Here is a 13,121-nt window from a genome sequence, read left to right as displayed (position 1 = left end):
CGGATGTTTATGTTTGACATCGGAACATGACATATGACGTCTGACTAGATCGATCATTTGCATTTGCGGAATTTTTAATATAACACAATGAGAGTGTTGCTCAAAGAGGCTCAACAATTTGTGAGAATTGGCCATCGCTTAATACCAACTCTCGTTATTTCATTAAAATAGCAATGATACACTCGCTAAATGCTCGTTCATTATATTCGATTTGATATCTAGCGGTATCCAATTCTCACTTGTTTTAAAACCTATAAAGTAAGAAACTATACCAATGGCAAATTCAAAAGGAAAAGTCCATAATAACCGACACAATTAAATGTTTTTAATCAACAGAAATCATAAACAACATACTGATTATCGTTTCGTTTCGTTAAATATTGATGTTTGGTACTTATGAATTTATCTAGGATTCAATTGCTTGTTCCTTTCTATTGCATTTGGGAATAGAGGACGTTTTGTCTGCCATAGTATAGTAAACACATGCGCATCTCGGATTGCCTTCTTGTGTCTTTATTCAAATGAGACGAATCGTCGAGGGAAGAGCAAAATCTGACTAGCTTTGACTGGTAATATCAATGACAAGATATTTTTTGTAGATTCTGTGAACTGACTGTTGTACAGTATAAAACACTTAGTTGGTCTACTACTAGGCATAGCCCTACTTAGTACTATATACAGAACAATAGAACAGAATAATATTTGTCAGTACATATTTTTACTTTGCCATATAGAAGAAAATAACATGCACAATTTTATTGAAAGACACTAATGCTAACAAATATCACTCCTAAAACTCTTAGGAAACATATATACGACATTGCGTAATATTTACCTTTACCAGTTATTCGCCAGTACTGAACTGCAATGACAAATCTATACTTTAAGAGTACTTAAAAAGATATTTGCAATCACTGACCTGGACTGTACGTGGGGTTCGTGTTGTTTATTCTTTAGTTTTCTATGTTGTGTTATGTGTACTATTGTTTTTCTGTTTGTCTTTTTCATTTTTAGCCATGGCGTTGTCAGTTTGTTTTAGATTTTTGAGTTGGACTGTCCCTTTAGTATCTTTCGTCCCTCTTTTGTTAACAGTAATGAAAAATGTGAAATAAGATAACAAACCTACTGAACCCAAAAGGAAATTCTAAAGGAGAAGTCCATATCAACCGACAAAATTAAACGCGACCAATCAACATAAATCCGTAAAAATAAACACACGCAATGTAGTACACGTGTTTTTGGATATCTGATATCGTTTCGTCAATTATAGGTGTGGGGTGTGTTACGGCCAGAAATCGCCTTTAAATTGTAGCCAACAAAAGACACAAATCAATAGTAAAATTTAACAATATTTAATATACAAAAATTTACAATAAGGTATTACACAAATATTACTGTCAACTTAACTGTCAAAATATGAGTCCAGTCTTTTATCTTTATCTGTATCCGGAAATCTTTCGGAATTCAATCTGAATGTTACGTTCACTACTAGGGTCACAATCCAGTATGATGTTGTTTGTAGAATAAAGTGTCATTCCAAATGCTGTGAATACTAATGTATATCAATGTCTATGTCCAAGTTTAATTATGAGAGTTTAACTTTAGTGTCTGTATATATAGTGTTGTCATGGAAAATTCTAGAACACTCTATAATGGAACATTGTGGAAAATCCTGGAAAGTTACAACGGAAGTTTCTGGAATAACGTAGAAGTTTAAATTACGCATCTTTTATAAGGATCATTCTAGAAAGTTCCAATCATTCTGTGAATGTTCCAGTGATTCCTAAACTGCACAGTTATAAGATTATTTGGTAAACAACTATCAGGCCATACAACACAAATTAGGCCAACATAAATAAACATAATAATTACAATATCATAACAGGTGGTTATCAGTTGATCAATTGCATCAATGTTTTGGGTTTCTTAGTCTAATAGATTAAGAAATGGAGATAGAAAACAAAAACATCAACCAAACAACAGACATGGACTTTTTTGTATTTGAGGTTTCAAGAATTTTTTTTGTGTTTCCTTTAATTTGAAAACTCAAATCATATATAATTTGTTTAAGTCAGCTACAAGACTATATATCTGAATGTTTGCCATAATTAAAATCAACGTTCGTAATGCGAACAACAATTAACTTTTTAGTAAATTGTTTGCAGGTACTGATAAAATTTGTGCACTAAAAAATTTGAAATATTAACGTATAAAAAGTACAGTTTATAAATAGTTAAAGGTGCCACGCTAAAAATTCAATACGCCATACGCACGTTTTGTTTACATGAGACTTATTATTGATGCTCAGATCAAAATAGTTATGAAGTATAAACAAGTATAAAGTCGAGAATTGAGGACCCAAAGTTCCAAAAAATTGTGCCAAATATGGCTCAGGTAATCTATGCTTGGAATGAGAAAATCATTAGTATTTCGCAAAAATCATACTTCATCAGTAAAGTACAATGTTTCCGGCCCCCTTTTTCAAGAAATTTGAACCTTTGAAATTGAAACCCATCCCGCCTGTTAAATGAACTGCGGTATCTGCTCGTCCACATAGCACCTTATGTTATTGTGTTATGTGCTCAAATATGTGTAAACTAATACTTTAAAAAGGCAATGAACAACGAAAAGTGTAAAAAATCTACATTTCAATCATGTTTAGAGACGAAATTTGACATCAGCGCCAACGTAGACCATCCTGTAATTTTCTACTTTCCACTCTTCCCTTATTTAATGTATATTTTATATGATAAACTATGATAGTGGTCTATGTAAGTACTCACGTCTTAAATTTAGCTATTAAATTCAAGCTAATTTAAGGCCTCATACGGCAGAAATGACAAAAGTTTCAACCGTTGCTAGGCAGTATTTTTGTCGCTAGGTTGTTGCTTAGTTTTTCTTAAACTGAAATTGAATTGACAATTCATTTGCAACTTGAAGTTCTTGATAAACAAACAAATCTATTTTGAGTAATGCTAATTTGTACCGAGAAAGCAATGCATTAAGTGATAATTTGGCTATTTAATAAAAACCGTTCCAAGGCAAGTTATCTTTCATCGGAACATAAAAAAGCATTGCTATTCATAGATCTACACAAAGGCTATCAATGGTATATATATATAATCTTTTTTCTGGAAGGGCCCAAAAAACGCCTCTTATCATATATTGTCCTTTGTGTAAAAATTACCATATAATTAATATTCATATAAAAACAGGGCACGGTTATTGATTAAACACTTATTTACATGAATTAAAAGTCTGATACAACATAACCGGAGTTGCGTATACACACCGGTTTACATTGTCATGAGGCTTACTTCCTTATAACTATATAACTATCAACATGAAGAGTACTAGTTCTTTATATATGTTGCCAAGCATCGTATTTATTGCTAGTATTACAGGTAAGCTTGTAATATATTTGAGCTCGTTAGCAATTTAATGAATCTCACAACAAAGGCCGTAAAGATACTGAATTTAGAATTCATAATTAAGATACTGAATTAAGAAGTCATAATTAAGATACTGAACATGGATTTCATTTAAAATGAAATACTGTAAGATTTTGCAAACATTGCGATGAGATTGGTAACGCATTAGTTAGCACTCTCAGTTTATAATATTGTACGGCATAATTTGTATCCTGCATTTCCCAAAAATGCGTTTCCATTGCTAATTCAACGATCGAAATACTAAACAATAAATGTATGCAAAAACAAATTTGAGTATTTGATAACAAATTTCAGACCTCAAACTAATATTTCCGTTTTTTTTTAAAACTTTTTCTTTTTTGTGTATAACAGATAAAGTGATGCCTAATATTTTTATATTTTTTTTCAGAGTTGCGTGCTGAAGTTGACCCATGTCCCTTAAACATCGACAATAAAATAGGTATTATATTATAAATCATTTGAAAATATCCTTCTTTGTCATACAGAATGGAATATCGAAAACGAAAAACAAATTAACATTTCCTTTTGTAATGTGTAGCCTCGTGCTTTTTGGGGGAGATACGTAGATATAATTATAATTATAATCGGGGACAAAAGTGAAATAATGGAAAGTTCATTTTGTACATTTTTTTACATGTAGGTAAATAATTGTGGTCTCATTTACTTTAATATAAAACAACGTGTATCTAATAACATTTTTATATTTTTTCTCTTAGTGGCAGACATGTGTTCAGGGGACCACGCAGTTGAAAACATTGTTGATGGAACTATCTTGAGTGACAGTGTAGGTGTACGTGTATTGAAACAGAAGGCTAATTGTACATGTCGTGTCAGTCTAAATAATAATGACGGCAGTTATTCTGTTAATATGGAAAAGTGGTCAGCACAAAAAAATTCCGCCCCAGAGTTACGGAACTGTGGACTAGCTATTGATGTCAATTATCGTAAAGCAACAGGAAAAAATAAAAATAGTTACCCCATTAAATGTAATACCGGTACTGGTAATAGAGTAGAGAGATTTTTTAAAAAGATGATGTCATTGAAATGAAATCAAGAATTATAAATGGCACTTTTACTAGAGGATATTGTATGCAGGTATATAGAGGTATGTTCCTGTTTCATTATTGAATAGTGAATAAAATACGAAAGACTATGCAATGGAGCAAGGGCACATATAAACGCGTTCACTTGTTTTTCGTAATATCACTAGTTTTTGACATTTTTTCTACAGTAGTAAACAAGATAAAACTTTAATCATGCTACGTATTCATTTATTTGAAACAAAGATAAATTCTGCACAATTTTATGAAAAGTGAAAATCTTACAATGACAAATAAGGCGAAGAAATGGTAGTATAATAATTGGATTGCAGCTTTCCAATTGGAGGTAAATCTAGATAAACGCGTCGGACGCATGAAATTATTAAGCGTGTTACTTTTAATTTTTCAACATAATATTGGAAACTGCACATGCACATTTGACCTTGTGATAACTAGCGTTTGTTAAAATTTCTTGCTATTTAAGTAAAATATTACAAAAAAATAGAGATTCCGAGTTAATTGAGTCTCCAAAACACATTTTATGAGAAATGTTTCTTGAAATAATACTCTAACATAAATATTATTAGACAGAACAAGCCATAATGGTGTTTTGGTGAGCTTTTTCCCTTTATTTCTTATATACTACTATAGTAGAAAATGTTTCCTTTGTAATCCTTTAATGAATATTAAGTTATAAGTAAATGAACGTATTTTTAAAGCAGTAGCAACAAATTATTCACTAAAAGAGAAGCTTTGATATCACTTTCTTGAACACGGCGTATATTTAAGTTTTATGTAACTTAAAGGACTTTATTGAAACCGCCTTGGTGACAGTAAACGTTTATTTGGATAGTCAAGTCAGCTTCAATACTTCAATTTCTCCTTTATCATAACATTTCTATCATAAATGAGTGAAAGCTACTACAATTTTTTTATTCATTGACCTAATAAGGGGATATTTTGAAGAATTGACAGGTTGAAATGGACCAATAGAGGCCTTATTAGGAAGACAAAGGAGTCAATTTAACATCTGAAAGCCATCTTGTGTATCATATTCACCAGGTTGTAGGTAGATGATACATTTTGATAGAATCGCTATAGATGTCGCGTCGCCTACACTATAGTATTTTGTATTTTGTATTTTTATGACAAAACTTAACAGGATTGCTTGAAATAAACAGTATTAAAAAGTAAAAAAGTCACATTCAGTTTATGCGACAAAAAAGTCTTCTTTAGGTGTAATACCAACAAATCATATAATGTCACATTTGGTTGCATACGAAAACAGTTCGAACAAAAATATTTCCTATCATTTGACAGTAGTAGGTAATTCATTTTACATTAGAGCTTACTACGTCGCAGTGTGTTCTTTATGCTAAATCGTACAACAGAATTTTATTTGAAACGTAATATGAATTATTGTCATAATTGAAATCATATTGATGAGAAAAATAAAATATTCTGCAACTTGCTGGAATTTTATGCCACCGCCGTAAATTTCTCGTACTCAGATATGCATGGTATGCGGCATATTCATTCTCTTTATCAAATACTTTCAATTTGAAGATGATAGCGAGTTTGTTATGCTCACCAGGTGTAATACCACCATTAGTTTTTCTATTAGTCTTTGTTAAATTTTCACTTTTTCTAAAATTGTGCAGAATTTATCTTTGTTTCAAATAAGGAAATACTTAGTATGAGTAAAGTTTTATCCTGTCCTGTCCAGAAATAATTTCACATAACATTTCATTGCATATAAGAAAATAACCATCACTTGAAGTTACCAAATCAAATTTTCACATCTTTTAAACCTTTGTACAATCTTTAATTACCATATAATTTCAAGTTTCAAAAATATTCCATACAAACTCCAAATAAAACAATAATGGTGCTTTGAAATACTCAAGATATATATTTATGACCTAGAAATGTGTAACTGCATAAGAATACGAAACATGATTTCTACATGTTCTAAATGAGGAAATATCTCGTGTAGTGGGCTATTATCTTACGAGCTATAAAGTCAAAAAACAGTCAAGCAAGCCTGGTACAAAACAAGGGTCAAGATAATTAGTTTAACTTAACGTGGCTGTGCAATTGATATCTAAACTTACTTTATGCATTAATTTATCAATCACTTTTCTCCCCACTGACCGGAGAATGACTGAAATTTGTTATGGTCTTTTTCTGTGATTTTAATTCCACGTGTTAGTGTTGTTTGGATCAATATATATTCAAATATATTAAAAACGTCCAAATTCTAGAATAATACTTCGTTTTAAATTATCTAAAAGAACACTTAAAACACATTGACATATCTGTGTATGATTTTCTAGAATAAAACATGTGGTAAATATTTACACACACTGTTCAATCTAACTTGAAAAGTATGTATTTCGATTTTTTGGTTAATATTAATTGAAACAGACGCATTTTTATTCCATATTAAGTGCTTTCATATGACTTAAGACGGTTAAAAACGTAATTTTGTATCAAATTTGAGCTTGCTTTAACTTTAAAGTCTTTTATTGTGATCCCCTTCATTTGATTCATTAAGTATTTTTATTACATAAGATCATCTTGAAAATGGCCCGAAAGTACAACTAATCATACAGTGTGATGGTCCTGAAGAAACAACAGACACTGCAGAGAATGCTGAAACGTCCACTGTAAGAATTAAAGGATTCAATAAGAAGGAAGAGGGTAATGTATATCTTTTCAAGACTAAGATCCTTTTAAACAAATTGCTTTTGTTTGAAGCAAAATGCCGAAAAATCAGTTAAATGAGAGTATGTAGACTTCGCCATAGAAACAAATTCAACAAATATATCAAACTCAGTAAGCAGTATTTAAAATATACATTGAAATATATACAGATCTGAATTTGAAGTATCAGAAAAATGTGAGAGAAAAACACAATTGTCTATAAAACCTGTCTTTAACTTTTATCATGAGTAATTTCTTTTGATCTAAGTATCGTTATAAGTGACAAAAAATGAAGGGAAACAAGAGAAAGACATTTTTTTTTGCCTTGATAGTAACAATATAATCAAACAGACAACATAGTTGAAAGGAATAGTTTGAAATTTCTTATATCTAATTTTTCAGATGGAAAGTTAGAAATGTACATGTATTTAGGAGCGGGTGCAGGAGGAGTGCTGGTGATTATAGCTGTTATATTAATTATATTTTGTAGAAGGTAATTCCAACTAACATTACTTCATAATATGTTGTATATATTACTAGAATATTTTATGTCCCTACGATAGTTACAATGAGAAACCCAGTAATACGAACTATGTTTGCTGGTTTCTTTTCGCAGCTTTAATATTCTGTCATCAGTGTCGATAAAAGGAAAGTAATATCACTTATTGATAAATGCCGATCTTTCATAGCATATAGGAAAAAGTTTTTAAAAAGCAAATTCCTATTTTTCTTATAACAAATGCAATCAAATCGGTCCGATACTGACAACTGGTTTTTTAATATCTTCCTTATCCGGCAGTCAACAATAAATTGTATTAGCATGCATTTCATTGCTTGATTCAAAATAACCCGATATTCCTATGGCTGAATGCTGGGAAATTTATTGATATTGATTCATTCAATTTCATTATACCTTGGTGAAGAGAACACCAATAGCCGCGTACTTGATGACGTTTGGCCAGACTTATTGATAACTTTGACTTTTCGAATTAATGGACATTTTAACGGGAATGTCCGATAAGTTTTAACGTTGTATTTACCAAAAAAACTTAATTACTGAACTCTTACAAAAATCTTAACAAACAGTCACTAACCAAATGGTAAAATCAACAGCTCTAACACATCAAACGAATGAACACCAACTGTCATTTTCCTGCATTAGTAAAGGCATTTTCGTAAGAAGAATGGTGGATTAAACCTGTTTTGAAGGCTAGCTAAACCCCTTACTTGTATGACAATTTCATTATATTAACAACGATTTGTGAACAAAATAAACAGATATATTAGTTAAAATGTCAAAATTAGGGGTTCAGCAGTCAACATTCTGTTATTCTCATAATCAATATAAAAAACATTCTAATCTGTAAACAAAAAGCACAGAAATGCGTCATGTGTAAATATGTAACAAAGAAAAACAAAAAAGTCATAATGACAAAGCACATTAGCAAACGGTTCCGGTAATGTTTTGATATTAGGTTTGTTTACAAAGTGTATGGTGTTATCATCGGTTTTGAGATTGTGTAGTGCTCTATACAATAACATCAACAACAACAATAATAACACTTTATTGTAAGAGGGTTATACAGTCAGCTATAAAACTAATCTTTCCTGAGGACCTCATCATGAAAAATCAAACAAAATGCAAACATATACATTGCATACATTAATATAAAAGTCAAGTATGTTAATAATGTTCAATACAACTTGATAAAATGTGTTGAAAAAATAAACATGATAACATAATCAGTTTTAAATATTATTTATACAGATAGGTTGATTTCAATAAATAATCTTTTTTTTTTTGTATTTGAAAGAATTAACATTTGTTATATTTCTTAACGGTATTGGCAAATTATTCCACAAGAATGGTCCAGAATACATAATTTTTTTTGAACAATTTTGTTTTTGGTTTAGGGAGTATCAGGTTTCCTTGAACAGCATTTCTGAAGGGGTATGGATTTCTGTCTGAAACATAATGAATGAAAGTTGTTAATAATGCTCTTAAATTTCATCACAAACTTGTGATATTTTATTCTCTGTTGAACTGTGATTCAGTTTAAGTGTATGAATAATGGCGCAAAGGAGCGTAATGGTCTGTTTCTAAAATAAATCGAGCAGCTCTCTTTTGTAATTTTAATATCCTTTTTATACCCTCAATGCTACAACTACTCCACACTATACAAAGATAACCAATTTGTGGCAGGATATAACCATTATAGAATAATTTTCTGCAGTCTAGATTTAGAAATGTTTTAATCTTTAATCGTAGATATAGTCTAAATGATATTTATGAGCAGATCACGTCAATTTCGTTTGTTCATGTTAGGGAATGGTCAAGTTTAATGCCTAAAAGACTTTCGCATGTGGAAGATCGTATTACTTGATTGTTAATAGTTAAACAACTCTAATTAGAATGTAGCAGTGCTCTTTGCTTCGTTCCAATTATCATTTATCAAACTTTTTTTTATTGATGATCATATTGTTATCATTGCACGATTCCTCAACACCATGTCAATCGTCATGTACCTTTGACTGTAGAGTTTGATAACAATTACCAGAAAGATGTTAAGTTGAATCATCGGCATATAAATCATTGCAACAATTTTTCATATAAATAGGAAGGTCGTTTATGTATAATATAAACAGGAGGGGGCCTAATATGGAGCCTTGGGGGACACCATTTAAATATGATTTCAAAAAAGAAACAGCAGTATTATCAAATCCATAAATTTCAAGTGTTTTTTACATAAAATATCATGATCTACTACATCAAAAGCTTTCTTAAAACCCAACAGGACTGCTAAGTTGATATCATCATCATTCATACCCTGTATCCATTTATATATGATATTGATAAAGGCAGTTTGGCAAGAGTGTTCTTGTCGAAACCCCGATTGTGCTGGGTGTTAAAGATATAATCAAATGTTTTGAAACATGCTTTTCTAAAAGTTTTGATAAAACGGGAAGTACAGAAATTGGTCTATATTTTTTTGTCATGAATTTTACACCAGCTTTAAAAATCAGGGGTTACTCTTGCTTTCTTTAGAACACTGGGTAATGTACTTTTATCTGTTAAAATACAAAGATTGCTGATTTTACATTTTATCCCAAAAATAAGGGAGAGTCACGTTTTGATTCTTGACCAAATCAATCAAAGGCTTATTGTTTTTAATTTTCTACTTTTACTTAAGCATTTAAACTTTAACAGTGAGAGCAAAACTGCTGTTAGCATGAGCTGCTTTTTGATGTACGAAAAATGTATGCTAATCAGATTGATTTGACTTTCTTGTGTACTGATATCATTTGCGGAAGCGTGTTTTAGTTTGAATAGTAATACTATTATCGTCTGGACTATGCATTGAATATTTGAAACTATACAGTCAGCATTCAGTGATTAACCAATTGCCCTGAACATTATGGTCATTATAATCATGATTATATCAGTTATAGTGTTCAAACTGACAAAAAAAATCATAACCATAAATAAGTGTTTTGAGGAAAAACTAAGATGGTATCGTTCAATTTTCTGAATATATATGTAGAAAACTGGAACATTTGTCTATTGTTAAACTATTTCAATTGTAACGGATTTGTATACGGAAACTGACATGACAAACAATAACAATTGTTAAAAAAAAACTTAAATATAAGAATGGTATCTCTAAAAACGGGAAACCAGATAATGACCTTTTATAGTAGTGTATAAGCACAAGAATAAAATGTATGATTTTATAGAGTCACTAACATTTACGGGATTTTGTATTATGCCTAAACTGATAAGTTATGTTATAAAATCTCTGATATTGACAAGGGATTTAACACAATCACTGAATTACTGATGATTTTTTTTTACAGATTCCCTGATTAAAATCAATGAATTTGTAACAAAGTCAATGCTTTGTTATAATTTTGGTTTTTCAATATAAAAGAACGTTTCTATTTTTTTTATTTCTCTATTCTTAAGATCGGAATCAAAGTTAAAATTTGTTTGTAGAAATGATTTTTTGAAATATGGAGATGTATAATAAAGTAAAAAAAGACGTTTTTATTAGATGAATATATCACATTATATGCATGTCTTCAATATATTTACAACATACTAGTCTGTAGTCAAACATGGCAATTCGTAATGATCGGCTGTATCAATAAACAATTTAATATCTGTTCGACAAGCAGTAAATCAGTCTTCCATTTGTGATAGGCAATTTCTTTTGTAACTGCGATGACCTTGGAACACACAGAAGCAAACAGAAAACATAAAAGACAAAAGACAAAAATACCATCTTAAAGAGTACACGCAGGTACTTCGAGCTAGTTCAAAGCCAATAACAATTAACAAAATAAATCAATTTTTCAATGTCTGAAGTATACGTAAGGACACATTTAATGGATTAGGTGTAGGGAAACACAGTCTGAAACACATAATCTTATAAAATACCAATATTTAAGTACACAGTATTGACACAATGAAGGACCATTAGTTTCAATGTCGGTAAGGGAAAATCAAAATCAATGATCGTACAGAGAAATAAAATATTCAAAGATCTTACTTAAACATATTTTACATATAAATAGTTCTGGTAATTGGTAAACTTCAAAAGTAATTCAGTAGATATGTTAAAAAAATGCGGTATTTTCTTATTTGTAAGAGTTTCAAATTGGGATATGAGGAATATATGATTGCTTAAATAGTTACTTCTAATACAATTCGTGCTGATAGTTATTCAAAGATACCAGACGCGCGATTGTCTACAAAAGACTCATCAATGACGCTCATATCAAAATATTTATAAAGCCAAACAAGTACAAAGTTGAAGAGCATAGAGGATCCAAAAATCAAAAAATCCATGCCAAATACGGATAAGGTAATCTATGCCTGGGATAAGAAAATCCTTAGTTTTTCGAAAAATTTAAAGTTTTGTAAACAGGAAATTTGTAAAAGCATTGTTTTTTTTTTTTTTTTTTTTTTTTTTTTGGGGGGGGGGGGGGGGGTGTTTATCGACTGATGTTCAGTTTTCTGTATATTATTGTTCATTGTTTTACTAATTTTTAATTTAATTGCACATTATAGGGGATATAACAATACACCAGGAAATGCTTATCTTTTAAATAACCTCCTTGATATTTAAATTATATATTTCTCTCTTTTTGTGTATCATTTATGCCAATAAACTTTTATTTTAAATTTAAGGAAAAGATCACAAAAGTCAACAAAAAAAGAAAAACAAATTGTGTATGACAAAAATGATCCGGATTCTGATGATGGCAAATTAAAGGATAACATTCTATATGTCTCTGCAGACCAACATGCTATAGTTGACGACGGATATTACAATACTGTAGATTCAGAAAAGAAACCGGTCGTCAATTTCGGCGTATCGAACACAAAAACGCAACATATATCTACCTTTGACAATAGTAATAATGAGTATGCCGTGGTAGATAAAGGGAGTCAATCTGGTAGTGTTAAACATTCTTCTACTTTGAAGGTGAGGAATAGCAGTGAAAAAGACATGGAGATGGCTAGTATACATGTAGATCAAACATATACAGTAATCGATAAAACAAATAGGGAGAAAGCTGATGAATGAAAAAAAAACAAATAGTAAAGGTTGCCAGACTTTTAAATTGGAGATCTCTGACTGGAATTCGTATTTTGCAGTTAAAATGCGTTTGCAACAATAAAATTGAGAATGGAAATGGGGAATGTGTCAAAGAGACAACAACCCGACCAAAATAAAAAAACACAACAGCAGAAGGTCACCAACAGGTCTTCAATGTAGCGAGAAATTCCCGCACCCGGAGGCGTCCTTCAGCTGGCCCCTAAACAAATATATACTAGTTCAGTGATAATGAACGCCATACTAATTTCCAAATTGTACACAAGAAACTAAAATATAAATAATACAAGACTAACAAAGGC

General features: G+C 30.7%; 1 protein-coding gene across 1 annotated transcript; it reads left to right on the top strand.

The window, feature by feature from the left end:
- Window positions 1-3,280: 3,280 nt before the first annotated feature.
- Window positions 3,281-12,877, top strand: LOC134688376 (uncharacterized). Its single transcript, XM_063549052.1, has 6 exons — window positions 3,281-3,404; window positions 3,841-3,891; window positions 4,169-4,557; window positions 7,067-7,195; window positions 7,601-7,691; window positions 12,390-12,877. The coding sequence occupies exons 3-6, from the start codon at window positions 4,497-4,499 to the stop codon at window positions 12,787-12,789; spliced, it is 681 nt and encodes a 226-aa protein (XP_063405122.1). The 5' UTR covers window positions 3,281-3,404; window positions 3,841-3,891; window positions 4,169-4,496; the 3' UTR covers window positions 12,790-12,877.
- Window positions 12,878-13,121: the final 244 nt, after the last annotated feature.

Source organism: Mytilus trossulus, chromosome 10 (genome assembly GCF_036588685.1).
Source record: "Mytilus trossulus isolate FHL-02 chromosome 10, PNRI_Mtr1.1.1.hap1, whole genome shotgun sequence".
Lineage (NCBI taxonomy): Eukaryota > Metazoa > Mollusca > Bivalvia > Mytilida > Mytilidae > Mytilus > Mytilus trossulus.
Note: the sequence above shows the minus strand (reverse complement) of the source record. Positions and strands in the feature narration are given on the sequence as shown.

Bases quoted from the DNA above. Each gene is read 5' to 3' on its own strand.
- LOC134688376 (XM_063549052.1), top strand. From the start codon at position 4,497: ATGAAATCAAGAATTATAAATGGCACTTTTACTAGAGGATATTGTATG. The intron at 7,196-7,600 runs GTAATGTATATC...CTAATTTTTCAG, and splicing joins ATTCAATAAGAAGGAAGAGG to ATGGAAAGTTAGAAATGTAC. The intron at 7,692-12,389 runs GTAATTCCAACT...TTTAAATTTAAG, and splicing joins TTAATTATATTTTGTAGAAG to GAAAAGATCACAAAAGTCAA.